Raw genomic sequence first — 18,171 nt, forward strand, 5'->3', positions numbered from 1 at the left:
GAATTGGGGGGGTCGGGGGGGGTGGGGGTGGGGGGAGAGGGGCATAATCAAGCTGTTGTGTGAGAATAGTTTTGGCCCACAGGACAAGAAAAAAAACTGTAATTAAATATGTCTCCAGATCACAGTTTGCCATGTCAAAGTAAACAACAGAGTAAATTATGCCAAGTAAGCCTTATCTAAGGCCCCCTCAAGTGGGAGTAATTAAACAATGTTTAGGGGGTTATCTAGATCTGAATATCGATAAACACCCTCCCCTTACCGTCCTACTTACATCCCTGGAGACTAGGCCTCCCACATCACTTACTGCAGCTGGAAGGTTAGAAGATTGCACTAAGAACTCATTCTGCTATGCAAAGCCAAGGGCAGACAGATCACACTTTTACGATGAAATAAACTTTAACAAATTAATAGTTCAAACATGCACCCCACCCTCCCCGCCCCTTCTGAAACTATATTTAAAATTGAAGCCGTGCAACGACATTCTGGGAGGGCAAATCCCAAAGAGGCGATATGGAGTCTACTATAAATGTGATGAACAGTTTTTACTGTTCTTTTTTAAAGGCTGACCTTAGTTGTGATATTTCTCCAAGGTTAGTCTTACAGAACTGTCTATGTAAGATAAGAAAATTCCAGTTCATCCCCTGTGGTTTTCTGCATTAGTTTTAAAGGCAAATAATAATAATAATAATAATAATAATGCTTCTATTATTATGTGTCAGTGGTTTCTCTCTAAGGGGACAAGGTGGCACAGCGGGTTTGGCCTGTGCCTACTCTCTCGTGGGCCTGGGGTGCATTGTGACAGACTGGCGCCCCGTCCTGGGTGTGTCCCCTCCCCCTCCAGCCTTGCGCCCTGTCTTGCCGGATTAGGCTCCGGCTCCCCGTGACCCTGTATGGAACAAGCGGTTCAGACAGTGTGTATGTGTTTCTCAGAGCAGTTTTATGTCTGCAGAATTTATTCAAGGTAGCAGCTGTCTCACAGCTCCAGTGTTCCAATGAAAAAACATTAATTTTTTCAAACATTATACTGCTGATTTTGCAGAGACAACTGGGACAATGGCCAAAAGGAAATACAATCTGGCCAGATTTTTCAGAAACATTATTATTTTTATTATCGTTATTATTATTGTTGTTGCTGCTGCTGTTATTTGTACCAAATTTAAAAACCTTTAGAAAAGAAAGCAGTTTTCTACTGATATGGACTTGTTTACACAGTATACAGTATAAACACTGTGGTTCATCACCTAAACTTAAACGTTGACATTAATCTTTCCTCACATAAGCTCATTGTGACAGGCACAGTGCAGACATTATATAATCTATTTCCCAAATCACTCTTCCGACAGTGGAGCGGCGAGAGTATGGGAGTTTGCTGCTCTGACAAATAGTGTAGGCTGGAAACAAGGGTGTGCATAGGACCAGATGAAGATAAATTTCCACATATGGGGGTGTTGAGACCATCACCATTCCAAACACACACACACACACACACACACACACACACTTCCTGGTAAAACTGGTTCATACAGCTGTAGGCCAGCGAGAAGGACCTCGGGGGTGAGGAATGGGAGGTGTGTAAAGGCACCCCTGCCTGACGGCCCCTCTCCCTCGGAGTCCTGCCTGTCTGCAGCGGCTGCGTGTTTAGATTGTCGGGTCGACCGGTGGGCTTCTGAAGCGCGCGTGTTATTTCAACGACATGCGCTACTCCAAAATCGTCTCTGGCACCCAAGTTAATTACCTGTGTTTTACAACCCAAACGCTGATAATCATCCCCACACCTGCTTCCCATGCCTGTGCTAATGAATGATTATTTCTGATAATGAATAATTACTGTTATTGTGTGGAAGGCAGTGGGGTGAGTATAGCGTGAGCGAGGCCACAGGTGACGTCGCACAAGCCGCACGTCAGGAACGATGAGCGCACACGCAAAGAAACACATTTACTTGAACACTAATAACACGTCAGCCCGCGGCAACTCGGTAAATGTGTCGCCATGCTTGCTGCTCATTTGCTTGTCCTGCGGAGGGGCCATTTCGAGTTTCATAAACACATGGGGAAACAGATGGCAGGGGTGGTGTAGTGGAAAGGTTGCAGGTTCAAATCCTAGTGGGGGATCTGCTGCTGCAAGCAAGGTACTTAACCCGAACGATCCATCACTTGTTCAACTGTAAAAAGTGTTAAAAAAAGAGAAAAATCTGTGTAAGTTGTTCGGGATAGAGGCGTCTGCTACACAGCTAATTAATGTAATGTGACATTACATTGTGTTAAACTTTTCCAGAAAGCAAGGTCCTCGCTTCAGCTTCCCACCTGGGAAATAAAGGGGAGCACTAGGCTATTAAAAGCTCCAGCAGTGCTTCACACTTTGGGACACACTCGAAACGCTGTGTCAAGAATATTAAGATACTCAAATAGAAATGATTAAATTCAAAGGCCTGCGGAAAAAAATACAAAGAAACTACAAGCCCTTGACTCAGCAGAATGAAAGTGAGCGTAAACATTCAGGAAAATTTTCTCGCGTATTCCCTGTGGAATCGATGAGAAGGGAAAAGGGAGGGCAGTGATGAAAACATTTGCTGCCTCTTCGCTTGTGTACACAAAATGCCTTCAGATGAGTGGCGATCAGCATAGGCCCAGACCTGGTGTTTTGCCAATACCGTTCGCTATATAGCGGAAAAGCAGAAAAGGACATCAACTCTCAACTCTCCCCATTATGGTCTGTATAGATTTCCTATATAGTGGTGTGAAAACCATCAGGTGGAAGAACACAAGGTAGATGGTTGATGGATAGTTATTCATGGGATGGGTCTTCTCCTGAAGGTTCCTTGCAACCAGTGCTGGCGCTATTCGGAATCTGCACTGTTTAGACGACGGTGTTCATTTCCACTTATATTTGCTTCTATTTATACATGCGATACTATGCATTGAGTATTTTGCAGTATTGTGTATTCTGCACCGCATTTCTACAGTGTATCACACCGGTGGAGGTGCAGACGTTAAATTTTGCTGTATTTATTTAATGAGAATGAAGCTGAACTGAATTGGAAATCAGGCCATGCTACGGTTGGAATTCATAGGCTACTAATGGCCACGTGAAAACTTCAGGGTTGGACAAAACTGCCTGTCGGATATGGAGTGTGCAGCCCCACGAAGCTCGATGAGGCAGACACACGAGCAGCCGTCAGAGTGCCGACCCCGGAACCTCATCCAACCGAGAGCGCTCCAGAGGGGTAATCATCGCAGGCCTTCCATCTGCCAAGAGGGTGCTGTGGCGATGGGAGCTTGATGGAGTGTTTTTTTGTGTCACGACCAGTCCGGCTCTCAATCATTCGGGAAGACAGGAAGACAGAGCCTTTGAACCTTTTTTTTATTCCTTTGAGCTCAGCTCCACTCCTTCTTCTGCAATGCACGGCTGGAGCCTGTGCAGTAATTTCAGCGGTGCTGCTCTGAAAAAAAAAAAAAACGTGCGGAATGCAGCAATTTTTGTCATTACAGCATTTACCAAAAAATAACAACCCATTGTAACCCTGGACAGGATGGATAACCTACTGTAACTTCAGTAATGATGGTGGTTGGAACATGGTTCTTCCACTAGTTCATTCTGTTTGTTCCCATCCTGGGCTTTTACACCTGAAAGTCCAGGCCAGTGAGAATGAAGGGCACTGTCCTTTTGCATGTTGAACAGCTCATGCTCAGGAGGACAAGCGCAACAGCAGACGTTCTCTGATGTCCTCTGTTTCCTCATGGATTGAAGTTCTTTAGTTAACAGCAGCCTACATAAAGTTTTATCTGCACATGTGCATATCTAATGATTTAATCACCCCATAACTCTGCAAAAGCAGACAGCTGTTCAACCCAGCTGGGTTCTTGCATTTTTAATAAATATCAGGTTAGTTGGGAAAGTCAATGACTACAAGTTACAGTCAAATTAAGGTTTCTAAACCCAAACTATAATCCTGCAACCAGACTCTAATAATCAGATCTTCGTTCTCCGGTGGGAACGAATCACAAGAAGGTCAAAGTGCTGATCATAGATGAATATATAAATATGTAATGTGCAATCTCAGTATAATCAAAAACTGATTAAAACAACAAGCTTCAGTACGTTATTAAAAAGATATCCAAACATATAAAATATGAAGGCAGCTGTTTCATGTATATTTATGTTCTGTCCTTTGTCATTCTCCTGCCAAAATACAGTCGATCAGTAATTATCAATATTCTCCAAGTGTCCAAAGGAAGCCGAATCAGAGGTACAGGTTGCCCATGTTTTGACTGACAGAAAGATAATTTTAATTTTGCCAGCTAATCCTAGAGCTTCATCTCATAACTTGTGCTTCAGCACAGATACTGTGTGATTTCTGAATCTATTTTGCATGTTAATACTGGCTTAGAAAATGCACAATAACATGCCTGTGGTGTACCATACAGTAAATATGGAAATTAAAAGTTTCTTTCAAGAATTTTTCTGCATTAATATGTTGAATAAATGCCTCACCTGAGATATGATAAGACTGGCTATTATCTTATGCGTTATCAATAGATCGGGGTCACGGTGGTTCAGAGTCTGAAAAATATAGGGTGTCAGGCAGGGTGCATCCTAGATGGAATGCATGCACAGCACTTCACAATCACACACATTTGTTCACTCATGCATATATACACTAAAAGCAATTTAGAGTCACCAATTTTCCTGAAAAACAAGTCTTTTTTTTCCTGGAAGGGAATGAAAGCACCAGGAGGAAACCAAGGTAAACGTATTTACACTTAATAATTCAGCTGACACTTTTTTTCTAGAATGTGATTCACTCTGATTTACCCATTTAGGCACCTGGGGTTTTTTTTTTTGGGAAAGTACCTTGCTCAAGGGCAGAAGACTGGATTCAAACCTGGGTCCTTCAAGTTCAAGGAAGTAGCTCTCATCACTACACTGTCTGCTCCCAGAACTTATAAACTCCTCACAAACTGAACCCATGTCCAAACTCACAGCCCAGGTGCTGCGAGGCTCTAGCGCTACCTGCGGCATCACCATGTTGGTGTCAAGGACCTTCCAGAACTATTATTTTTCATTTAAGAGTATGGTCTGCATCTACAATGTGTGCAGTACTGTATTTTTTGGAGTTTTACCACACCTCCTTCAGCTTTAGCAATGGATAACTGAGTAAATAATAACGCAGAATTTAAATACTAAATTTAATATGACATCTTGTCATGTCAGGGTTAAAGCTTTTTTAAAAGAATATTTTCAAAGTGGAAAAGGAGAATAACAAGAAGCAGCCGATGAGGAATGCAACTGATGAGGGTGTGACAGATTCCAGCAGATGTAGTGTACGCTGTCCATGGGAAGGTGGAATACAGGGGCCTGTCAGAACATTTCTGACCAGGGGCTGTGTCCACCGTGACTCACGGACCAGGGGGTACCCAGGGGAACCACTCACCTCTCACTTTGTTTTTTGTTGCCGACGCTGGGGGCATCCCAGAGAGAAGGAGGAGCAGAGAGAGACCGAGAGAGACAGAGACGGAGAGAGAGAGAAGAAAAGACATGAGCAGATTAGACAGGTTTTATCCAGGGAGAAGGAAGAAGCAAAACATGATTTCACACAGGCAGTATAAGTAGTCCACATTTTATGCACTTGTGTACTGGCCTCTCCTGTGGAGCCGTCAGGATTTTGACAGAGCTTTCTGACACCTCCCAAACAAGGCAACAACGGCATTTTCTTTGGTGTCATCCATCCTTCAGTCTTTGATTTTTGGTTTGCTCTATAGTCACTGTAGAGGTTGTTTTAGGACATGCCTCATATTCAAGTTATTTATAAATTCTGTTTAAAGGAGCAACTGCATTTCTGAAAAGCTTAAAAAATTCACTTCGCTTCCAAGGCAAGGTAATTTGTATAGAGCAGGTTTGTATACTGAATATAAAACACGAATAATATTTTTTGTTACGCAGTACATTTTTTGATAAACTTATTTTGATCATTTGCATTGCATTCCTATACTTTGAATGTAAAATTCGATCTGTAATACACGGTGTTGGATAATTCGCCGATTACCAGTTCACCAACATTTGGACTTACAGTGCTAGGAAAAAAAAAAAAAAAATGCAAAGAATAAGACTTTGGACAAATGACACAGGGCGTTGTATGTGTCTGTCAGAAGTCATGAGTACAACCCTTAGAGACACACTGGGGGACAGCCTCTAGTGGACAGGCACTCTGCTCGGGGCACCTACCACATGAAGAAATAATTCAGGACTTCATTCAGATGGGGTGATTATATCTGCTGGAACGACAAATCCCTGCACAGCGCTACTGTTACATCGTAATAACTCTCTTTTTGTAAAAGGTGCGGAAAGCTATTGCATTAAATAATAAGCGTATATGATTCAGATGTTTCTAGATATTTATTTCCGTGTATAAAGGGATTTTGCTGAAAATTGCCTGAAAACCTGATTGAGGAACATTAGTTTTACAAACGTCTAACAGGGAAAATATGGAGCAACTGTTTCCTCCGTGGCTTTGAAATGGAGCACAACACCTTACTCAGCATTATGAAACAAATCCCCGTTTTACAGAATAGCTGACAACAGTTGGTATGATTCAGCCCAACCAATATTTCATTAAATTTGAGACTTTTGAAACTTTTTTTTTTTTTTTTTAACAGTACATGGAAGTTATTAATCTCCAACTCCCTCTCTGGTTTCCAAATCTAATACAGCCGACAAAGTCAGACGCTGCGATAAGATTCTCCTTGCTGTAAGCAGAACAGCCTTTCCAGCACACTGGCAGCATACTAATACGACCATCCAGTTCGCTAGCCGGAGCGTGTGATCTCAGGAGCTCCCGCAGGCTCAAAGAGTCTCTGCTTATTCCTCCTCTCTGTTGGTTTACCAGCAACCTGAAGGATGCGTAAAGAATTTGCAAACACGGCACCTATTACTGCAGTAGAAATTCTAAGAAGTAGCAAAAAAGTATGACGATACAAACAAAACGAGAACAAAAAAACAAAAAATACGACGGCATTCGGTTAATTTTCAAAGAGCATTTTCTAAATGCTGGAACTAGCCCCGCGATCGGTGTACGGATCGCCGGACGGAAACATGAAAAGCTCCGCATGGAAACCGTAAACACAAACGGAACCTTGTTAAGAAATTGTTATGCAAAGTTCTGACATCCTGTTCTAATCCCTGTGCTTCCTACGGAAACGGCGGCGTGCGTTCCCACAACTGTGTGCCTGTCTTTATCTCTGCGGAAAGACCGAGACAGAATGGGAAAGAGCGAAAACAGCACCCGCCCCCCCATCCCAGCACCCCCCCGACCTCGGGTTTCAGTGCGGCTGCAGACTGGCAATTAGCTGCGATTCGCGCTAGGAGGTCTCCTGGCCCGAAGGGCAGGAGCGCCATGTCTCGGTGCCTTTATATTATGCACAGGCCTATTTCTGAAGTAGGACTGGAGTCCTGGGACCGAGTCACACCAGGTCGGTCCCCGTGGTGATTTGTCTCACGAGCGACAGCATCCTAAGATGGGTGCGCACAGACACACTCAGCAAACCAGGAGATGGCTCCCCCAGCCTTCGCGCACGCGTGAGGCGCCCAAAAGACTGGCGACATCCGGAGCGAACCGGTGACTTTCTCCAAATCCCAACTTGAGACAGTGCTCCAAAACCCACAAGCGCATGTGACCAAATAAAAGCACGCTATGAAAATGGGAAGCGACTTTGAACGGTTCGGTCTCTCAGTGCTGTTCCGATGCGATCCAAAACGGGCCCAGTACCACTGGGACATCTTCTGCAAGGCACACGGGTCGCTGGTTCCCAGTCCCTCGGAGTGCGAGGTTCCCGGCCTCGCGAGCGCAGAGTGACAGCGACTGTGTCCTGCCGCTCTGTCGCAGCCTCACTTGTCCCTTCTCGCCAGTGCGAGCTGTGTGAATAATTCAGCTCTTCTGTATTATTGATGAGATGTGAAGTGCGGTCAGGGTGCGACGCCGTCAGCCATTTAGACAGACAACATTACATATAATAAATAGGGGAAAAAAAACACCTCGTACACCGACATTTTTGAAAGACATGTCTTTTTTCAGCATGAACTTCCCTGGCTGCACCTGGCTCTGGAAACAGAAAAACTGAAGTCAATTCAAGCAAGGGCTCCTTGTTGACAGATACAGCAGTTAAGGACATGGGCATACAGCTTGAATGCTGCTGGTTCAAACCCAAGAAGAGGCCGAACCAGGTACTTAAACTGCTTTAGTTTTGCTATCCTGCTGTAAAAAGCTCAACTGAGACGGCAGCAAAAAAAAGAAAAGAAAAAAAGCAGAAATAAAAACAAATCTATACAGAAAAACTAGATATTTGTAGGGGCAAAAACAACTTGAGTTGCTCAAATTCAAAGACATTTACAGTATGAGAAACGTTTAACCATTTCAGTTCCATGGCATACCTTTCTGTTGCCCTACTTTTTCATCCTGCCTTATCCAATTTAATTTCTTGTTCACTTATCTTCCAGTCATCGCAGGAAGGCTTTATGTGCCGTTCACTGTACGCCAAGGAATAAAGGTGGAAAATCAAACAATAAAACCAATTACAGTTTGGGGGAACTGCCTTCTAAGGCCAGTGAACTCTATTTACATCTAAGCATAGAGTTAGAGAGCTGTAATTAAGGTAACGCGGTAGCACTGTTAGCAGCTCAAGTGCACGAGGTGCAGTGAAAGCTCCGAGGGAATTTTTTAAATTAAATTCTCCCGTTCGCTCAGTTTTTACAGTATCAGATTTTAGTCTCTGGACTCGTCAAGGGCAGAGTTTTAAAGACAGTATAATACAAACACTTAAACTTCAGCACAGGCGTCTAGTTAGCGCAAACAGTGAAAGACCTGAAAACAAAGGATTCACATTTCACCCGGGCCTAGGCAGTAAACAGATTATGGGTGTTGAGGTGAGTCTACTACATCACAATAGTAATGATATGATTATACATTTACATTTATTTATTTAGTCTATGCTTTTCTCCAAAGCAACTTCCAATGAACTCTGTGTAGTGTTCAGCCAACACACCTTATTCACCGCGGTGACTTACACTGCTAGATACACTACTTAAACTGGGTCACTCATCCATACATCAGTGGAACACACTCTCTCTGTCACTCACACTATCGGGGAACCTGAACAGCATGTCTTTGGATTGTGGGAGGAAACCAGAGCAGACAGGGGAGAGCATGCAAACTCCACCCACACTGAGTAAGGATCAAACCCCCGTCCTCTCGCACCACCCAGGCGCTCTGAGACCGCAGCGCTACTCACCGTGCCACCATGTTGCCCATTATAGGAGATTTGGTTTTGTCTACAGCAATTTCCTGCAAGATCTCCATGTTCCTGATGAGGGACTATAAAGACAGCAGAGAACATAGTGTGGAAATGCACTGTGACCTGAAAATTGTTTGTTTAGTGCATACCCCCTGACACTGGTATTACTCTGGAGAAAGGTATTTAGCCTGGACTGCTGCAGTAAGAACACCCAGCTATAGAAAGGCGTCAGATACTGAAAATGACTTTGGATAAAGGTGTCAGATAAGAAAATAATTTTTCACTTGCTCAGCATTTTATGTGCAACACATGGTCACCTGTACCTGATTTACTACCTTACTAGAGATGTACAGTCAGACAATTTATAGGCAACATATTTACTTTTCTGTAATTTGACACCTCATTTTGTCTCCAGAAGCAAACAGCGCAGCTAAAACTGAACCTACTCATTTTTTTAACAAACTAAGGCCGTATTAAAGCTCAGCTTCGGCAACTGTACAACGGAGGTGCGACAAGCACATGCACTGCCTTCGTTTTCACCTCCCTGTGTATTTTGTAACGATGACCAGGTGAAGAACCTACTTTCCAATTTTACTGATTTCACAAAGAAGCAGCAGAAGTGCTGGAGCAGTCATCGACACGTTGTCTTACACGACCTCCAAATGCAAATGCAATGAACTAAGCAGACAGAAGCAAAGAACTCCCCGGCTTATTAACAGCTAAATATGACAGGAGACTGTAATATGACTGCAAATTGTATATTACAAACTGCAACTATAGTGTATGACTGCATTACTTTAAAACATTAATGCATTGCATAATATGTTGAGATTCAGTGGTTTATATTACCCTCCATCATCACTTTGCAGCAGCCATATAGGAAACAGAAGGATTAGTTCTAACATAAAACTTAAATTATATACAGATGGATGAAAAAATGGTTAAAAAAAAATGCACTGGCAAAAGGTAAAAGGCTGAGCCAATAAAAACTGAAAAAAGCAAATCTGGCATTTGTTATTATCTTAGAAGCTGAACAGCTTACACAAGTACACCAAACTGAGATTCATAAGTAAACTCAGCTGTGATTCCTGCATGAGAAAAACTTTTGATGTGTGGAAGCTATATTTAGCCATCAACTAATGTACCAATGGTTTACATACTGTATCCACTGACTTTCAGTTTTCACACTGACCAGCAGAATACTCTAAAAGTGGAAGCATATTTTACACCGATATGTTTTTAGTTTAGCATATCTTCCATAGAAAACATACCATTTTTCAGCTAAAAAACAGTCATTCGATTTTGTTACTGTGAAAGTAATAGTATCAGTGCAATGCCTTCCTTTGTACAGTCTTACATGGTAAGGTGTTACACCAGAACAGACTGCATGCAACAAATTATGCGGAATACCATATAGAGACTCTTCGATAATTGCACATAGGAATTCCATCTAATTGTCGGTATTATCGAACAACATACAGAGACAGTGCTATTCATAAAAGCTTAGCCCGAGAGAGCCTTCTAGTAATGTTTTTCTTTTACGTTAGAAAATGCAACGAACATGCGATACATCCTGCATTTTAAATGGACTACACAACAAATGGGACTGACAATGCAGTTTTCACAGTGCAGGATGAGCGTAGCTAATGGGGGTTCTGACAGCTGACCACACTGCGTGACGGCCGGCTAGTTGCACCAGGCTCCTGCACTGCGTTTGTCATGCTGATGTGGCAGACAGTCCAGTTCGACACTAGTCCCCTTTCTTTAGTTTCCCTCTGTGGACACCTTCATGTACTAGAAGGGCGGGATGCAGACGGGACACACAGAGGTGCGATAATGTGAGCATCAGCTTTTTCTTCTTCCCGACACCGTTGTACCTCCTTCCGAGGTAAAAAATGTATCTGCCCCCTAGCTTCCTGCCACACCGGCTTATATTCACCCTGCTGAATTGACTCCTCACTTGGTATCTGTTTGAGCATCAAACTGCTGTTTTTAAAAACACTTGATTTTTAACCAGTACACCACTGAAAGAATTAATGACCTCTTAATTCATCAGTAGAGCTTATGTGGTCATGATGAATGACTGTGGGTTTCTGTCACTTTTATGAGCAGTAAACAGAATCTGAACCCTGAAGATAATGAATCAATTTCATAACAGCACCTTAAGAATGAAATACAAATGTGCAGGTAAATAATACAGCACTGTGAGTCAAGCAAAACTTATCATTATTCTTAATATTACATCAAGTAATTGTCAGGGAAGAAATATAGTAAATATTTCCAACATCCCTTCCATCCTGTCAGCACAACCTTCCTCGAGTAGATAATTAGACCCCGATAATATATCAGTGGTATAGTCTTCGACTGAGTTCTGCCATCAGACAGGTTTATAATTACACACATGCTGACTAATTGATTTACTGACATCAGCTAATCCTTTGTCCCTCCAGAAAATTCATAGCATGATAATCCATAATGAATAATAATTCAGCATTCAGCAGCTGAAAGAAAAGGAAAAAGGCACGTGATTTCATTGTGCAGATATCATCTTGAAATGAAGCATGTAACAGTAACCCTAAAGGATGTGTGACAACCTACAGTCTTTGGGAAGGTGAAATAAAAAACAAAATTATGCAAAGGTATGGCTATTAATAGCAGTAACGGAAAGAAATAATTTGTCCGCTATATCTTTTCTGCAATTTTTTTTTCTTCTTTAGGGGAAGGCTGAATCGGAAGACCACGCGGAATTTACTTTTCCCTAACCCTAACCCTGGCATGCCAAAGCCAGCCACTCTTTGTTTAATAGCCCACAGCTTCTGGTCACATATCACAATATGAGAAGGAAATGCCTAATCTTTCCTATTGAAATCTTTTCTAAGTCCTAAATATTTGATTTCAAAATGGCCCTTTGCAGTAATGCACAGGAGTAGTGCAGATTTCCATAAAAACTTAACAGGCTAAATTTCACCTGGAATAGTTGTCCAAATAATGAAGTTTTTTTTTTTTTCCCCATTTATTTTTATGACACCTTCACATGGCTCTTGATCATGGTGCTGCAGCACAGTAATAAAACGCAGCAAACAAATTGGACAGCTCTCTAGGCTGGGACTCCTCTCGCAACTGTTCTCTCCACCCTGCAGCTGTGTTCCAGCACAGATCAGATGAAAAGTGGATTAAAAAATACAGGTTATGGCCCCCGCCTCTTTGCTCAGTCACATACTCCGTTTTTACAAGTCCGTACCGTGCCCCGAGAACTTGAATTTTCTCGACCCCTGCGCTCGCAATTTGGATGAGGCCACCTCAGAACGAGCCTGTTGGGTCACACTCTTCCCAAATTCAATACACGTTAAGATTACCACTCCACCCAAATAATGCCGATACATTGCGAAGGGACCTTTGTCCTGCAAGCCAGCTTCCACCTAATAACTTATATACACTGCAAAGGATGTCCTCAGCTGCTTCACCAAACCTTTCCAGAGTTATTGTTCAAGAAGTCGATGCTTCCAAAAGAAAGAGCTAAGATGACACTTACTGAACCTTAAACAGCACAGTGATAATGAATAACTCAAGGTGTTCTTTACTTACTTTTCTTTGATGAGAAAGGATGCAGCACTTTCAGAACTCTGACCAGCTTTCACTCAATAAACTTTTTTTTTTTTTTTTTTACCTTTGATTGGAATTATAACGATATTTGTTGTCCTTCAGTAATTTTGTCAAATACATATGGGATGAGGTCACAAGTAAATACGGCAGACAAAACAATTTTGTAAACATTTTTCCCATATAAAAATATATATTTTCCTTAGCTGTTGCTTTATATGATCAGACAACCAGCAAGAGAAGAAATGACGGAACAGATCTGACATCCTTTGAGAGAGGGTATACTTGGGATGAAGGTTTGAGAGCTATATGAGCCAATTTTGGCCCAGGTGCCAGCCCTCACAGCTGACCCTGGTGAACACCCCCCTGTGCGGGGCCGGTAATCTGTTCTCTCCTTGTGCTTTACCTATCTTTTGTAGGGCGGCTGCTGGCCGTAGGCTGCACAGGTGCTGTTCCCGGGCTGCCAGCCAATTGCTGGTCCCAGTCCAGAGCAAGTCTCTGGACAAGGAGAACGATGGAAGAGCCAGCCAGGCCACAGGGTGCTCAAAAAGCAACCAGGACATAACGGGGACAAAGCTTTGAGATGATTGACCACAGTACTGGGCAAATCCAACTCACAAGGGCCGAGGTCCTGAGGGTTCTAGTGCTTCTTTTTACCAGATTACTGATTCAACTTAAAATTTCTTTGTTTGAAATATTAGTAAAATACTGCATTAGCATGTAGTTTAATAAAAACCAGCATGGCTGTGGCTGGTTTTCCCAACCTTGGTCTACAATCAAATTCTTAATATGCATCTAGCATGCATGTGGAAGTCTAGAAATTATTAGTTATCTGTTTAACACTAAATTTCCACAAAAGAGCTGTACATGTTTGTATGTATTAGAACATTGACAACAAATGGCATGATTTTCCAACTGAATTACTTGATATAATAATATCTAAGTGATATAGCCCCCTGGGTATATCTCCATTTCAGAAAGCATTTTATAAAATTCACTGTGGCTATTTATTCACCATAATTAGTTGCTGGCACATTTAAGTGGTATCAACGATCTAGAAACTGAAGTTAAAACACTGTATTTAAAACAGTAAGGTTGTGGACCAAGTGCAATTAAGCTTCTACTACTTATTTCGGATCCGGCGTATCAGTGTATCTGCCTTCTCAATTAAATTCTTTTAACTATATTTTCGAGAGAGCGTGGAACATATGGGTGACCAAATCAACGATTTTGCTGCCTGCAGAATGGATAGCTGGCCATTAACCCTCATTTGCACGTTTCGCTAACTTTGTAAAAGATTTTAAAATGCATGCATTAGCACTATCATGACAGTAAGTAGCAATCGGCTTCAGATGGCATGCTTAGCAGATCACTTTGACACCGAAAGCTTTCAACGTTTGCACTTCACTTCTACATTTCTCAGGATCTTCAGCTCCCACCAAGGGGCCTAATCCATAAAGCAATCCATAAAGTATGCAAAATTACCCAGATTAGCCTGGCACTGTGGGTATGTCCATTTCTAGCTAACTCAAGGATCGATGTAAGAATCATGAATCCCTTCAACAGAAAAATCAGCTGATATCATGTAGCGTGATAGAAGCCATGGACCAGGCAATCAATTGAACAGTTCAGTGCACACTCCTTATTAATTTATCGGCACTGTAATACATTGCAGTCAAAATAACAAAGCTGATGGTGATCTTGGTTTCCAGCCATTGTTATTTTATTTCTCAGTGCCAATCCAAAATAAAATGCTTTTTCTACATTTCACTGAAAGTGACAGTAATAATTACGACAGAGAATTTAGTCTCTGTATTGAAAAATTTCCTTCTTTGTTTAACAGAAAAATGCCAGAATTCATTAAAAATGCAAAATTATCTGAAAGTTGTATATAAATGCTAATACATTAAAATACATTATGCATTTGGGGCTAATTTCCAAAACAAGGATAAAGCCTTCCCTTGGAACAAATTCTGTTTGCAGTGGAGAATCTACATTCAAAGTGATTGAAGTGGAGAAGAACGCTATATCCGTGTCCGTGAGTCCCACCTTAAGAGTTAGGAGCAAATATTTGTGTGTGAGCATCTTCTCAGTTTCTTGGGTATAGTTTGACTGAAGTTTTAAAGAGACAATATAACGTCCCTCTAAAACATGACAGCACTGTCACCCAGATGTGTGTAAAATAGGCTACAAATCTCTTTCACTGAACAAATATGTACATTTTAAAATACAGTCCATGTCAATGAAGGCCCACTTATTATGCATTTGCTCTCAAATTGGAAATTAATTAATTCAGTTTTTGGCAGAATCAAAGAGCCATTTCATTCCACAAGACAAGGAAGAACCATGAAGCTACTGATGGAAAATTCGATAAGCAGAGGTCCGAAGCTTAACTGTTTCTTCAATGCACTTTTATTAAAGCGATCCTGGCTGTATTTAGTGACAAGACCAGCAGTATCTACTTTATGCAAGCAGATAAGATAGGGCTACCATGCAGAGCAAAGTCCCCTCAGATTGAGACTATAGACAGTGAGGGCCTCTTTGTTTCCACCCTCTTCTGATTACTGCTACTCCATTCTTTATCCTCCGCATATAATGACACCAATTGGACACAGGCAATTAGGCATTAATATCAGGGGAAGTAGCTTTTGCCATCTGTTAGCGTGCAACCCCAAACAATAAAATACACTTAGCTGGGCATGTGGAACTGACTTTGAGCTGATCATTGCAAGGAGAAAGCAGTGGGGTACCACTGTAGACTGTGACCAGTGAATCTGTGTAGAACAATAATAACAATCTAACTCATATTAGACAAAGCTAATGTACAGCAGTTAATGTGTAAAACAAAGTACCATCTATCTGGAATCGGTCGCAACCCAGACCTACAAATTTCCAGAATGACTCCCATTCTAAGAAGTTACCAGGGTTCACATATATGTAACGGAAATGTTAGTTTTCATAAAAATAGCGACACATGCAGATGTCCTCGAGAGCCAAGTAATAAATTTTCATGCAGCTTTTATCTTGCTGTCTCAAAGAAGAGCAGAAAAACAAATAAGCATACTCCTTGGAAATAAATAATTTTGTATGTGTCTGCTCCAATACTGAGAGAGTGGGAATGAGTGAGGATGAAGGCCACAGATGGCAATCCACTGAGACTTGTGCAGCTGAACGCACTATAACCACAACTCTAAATTACTAAATGGCAATGACAGCAAATGTTTCTGTTGAACAGCCAGCCATACAAAGTTAGTTTGATGTTTTGCTGAGTACCGTTTCTGTTGAGAATTCAGTTTTAGCGGTTAACAACATGTCATGACTTATAGTTTTCTGATATATTTGTTTAACATTCATTAATCAGAAAGTTCACCCCACCCCCAAAAAAAAGAAAAATACATTACTGGTGACCCTACATTGCCTTTACTTGTGTGAATGTGTATAGCAGGATATCCACGGTGTACCCTATCTATATGTACAATATATAATTTCATATACAGTGGTCCCTAACTGGTGAATTTAAGATTTATGAACTTTTTGCCATTACAAACTTTTCTGAGAGCTATTTAATATTTACATTTCCAAAAGAGAGCCAGCAACTCAAATCGCACGCCAAATCTTAACCCGATGCATCGACAGATAGCAACTGAGAACAGTAAGCATGGCAAACGGAAGATGAATAAGCTGTAAATAACTGTATGACTTCTTCATACACCAGCTTTGAGCCTGTCGGTGAAACACTGTGCTTCGGCAATTCTGCACCTCCATGTAAAATTACCTGCATAGAGTTTATGCACAGTTGTTGTCTGTGTTGCAAGCTAAACAACACACACCTTAAATTGTGTTTTGGTAGATGTACAGTTATTCATTTAGCTGACACTTCTCTCCAAAGCAGCTTAGAGTTTTAAGCTACTTAGAATTAATTACCCATGTATACAGCTGGGTATCTTTACCAGAGCAATTCAGGGTAAACACCTTGCTCAAGGGTATAACAGCCAGAGGTGAGATGCAAACCTGCGACCTTCGTGCCCAAAGCCAGCATCACTTACCACTATGCTGGCAGCAGCCCATATTTCTTAAAATTATGCTTTTATCTCTTATTATTACACTTGAATTTGGCATTACTGAATTTCATGTCATAAGTAAGATAAAAAAAGGGATCCCAGAGGTGCATATGAGCATAAACACCCTTGCCCAGCTCTGGCATTAACAAGAGAGCCTGTACATAGAATTGACAATAAACCCATTGTCCACTTCATGATACATTCAACTTAGGATCTTTTCAAGTATCAAGCCAACTCTTGGTCCAAATTAAATTCATAAGTATGAAATATGAAACACATATGAAAACCCCATAAAGGGCATCTTAAGTATTTTACAAACTGGTGTGAAATGGTCCAAAAGGTGAAATAAAATGCTTCCTTATTTGTCCACCCAACACAAAACAAAGATATAAAGGTATTATATGTCATTTTCATGGGACCTGGGGATACTTCCATTAAGACTATGTAGTATTGATAGTGTGTCACACAGAAACATGGATATGGCCGTTGCCTTGAGGACACTGGGCCCCAAAAATAAAATCCTCAATTGTATATTTAATGCAGTAAAATGGGATCAACTTGTGCTGAACCAGTTTGTCTGAAGGTCAGATGTAATAAAGGAGTGTGAAACCCTCTGCTGCTGCCTTGAGCGTCTGCAAATGCAGCTGGGAAGAATGAACGATGGATGCCGAGAACGGCAGACGGTGACCTACGGTCTCGCTCAGTGGCACGGCAGCACTTGGTGTCAAGGGCTGATGAAAAATACACCGCTCCTTCAAATATTTACAGCTGACTGAGGCGACTGAATGAGGTCCTGTGCCGTGGAGAAGGAAGACAGAAGTTAATCGCACACCTAATAGGGACCAGGAACTTCATTATGCAGCCCTGACTGAGGAAGACGGCAGAGAAAAGTGGAGCGATCGCAAAGGCCGTGGACTAAATCGCAGAGAACTCGAATGAAAATGATGCTAATTTTTTTGACTGTAATTAAATTCAACATTTTGGTTTTTTTCCTTTTAATATTGCATTCAATTACACCCAGATTACATCACAGTGAATTATGTATTCCCCAGAGGAATTAAGAATTTTCCCCTACAGGATTTGAATTTTGGTCTCATTTCCAGCTCTTTTACTAGTTCCTTTAAATGACTAAATATTGACTAAGTTACCACTAAGCACCCTAACAAGTACTACATGTGGAACACAATCACACTGACAGACACAGTTGCCCCAAAGTGTCGTCAGA

The 18,171-nt window shown here is 41.6% G+C and overlaps 1 protein-coding gene across 1 annotated transcript in view; it reads right to left on the minus strand.

Annotated features, from left to right (window-relative positions):
• Window positions 1–18,171, minus strand: part of LOC108941231 (cell adhesion molecule 2-like) — a 231,552-nt gene that overhangs the window by 56,585 nt on the left and 156,796 nt on the right. Inside the window, exon 2 of the mRNA XM_018763923.2 lies at window positions 5,433–5,459. Within this exon, the coding sequence (XP_018619439.1) occupies window positions 5,433–5,459 (27 nt within the window). The remainder of the gene's footprint in view (window positions 1–5,432; window positions 5,460–18,171) is intronic.

The sequence above is a fragment of the Scleropages formosus genome, chromosome 10, assembly GCF_900964775.1.
Source record: "Scleropages formosus chromosome 10, fSclFor1.1, whole genome shotgun sequence".
In the NCBI taxonomy this organism is placed as follows: domain Eukaryota; kingdom Metazoa; phylum Chordata; class Actinopteri; order Osteoglossiformes; family Osteoglossidae; genus Scleropages; species Scleropages formosus.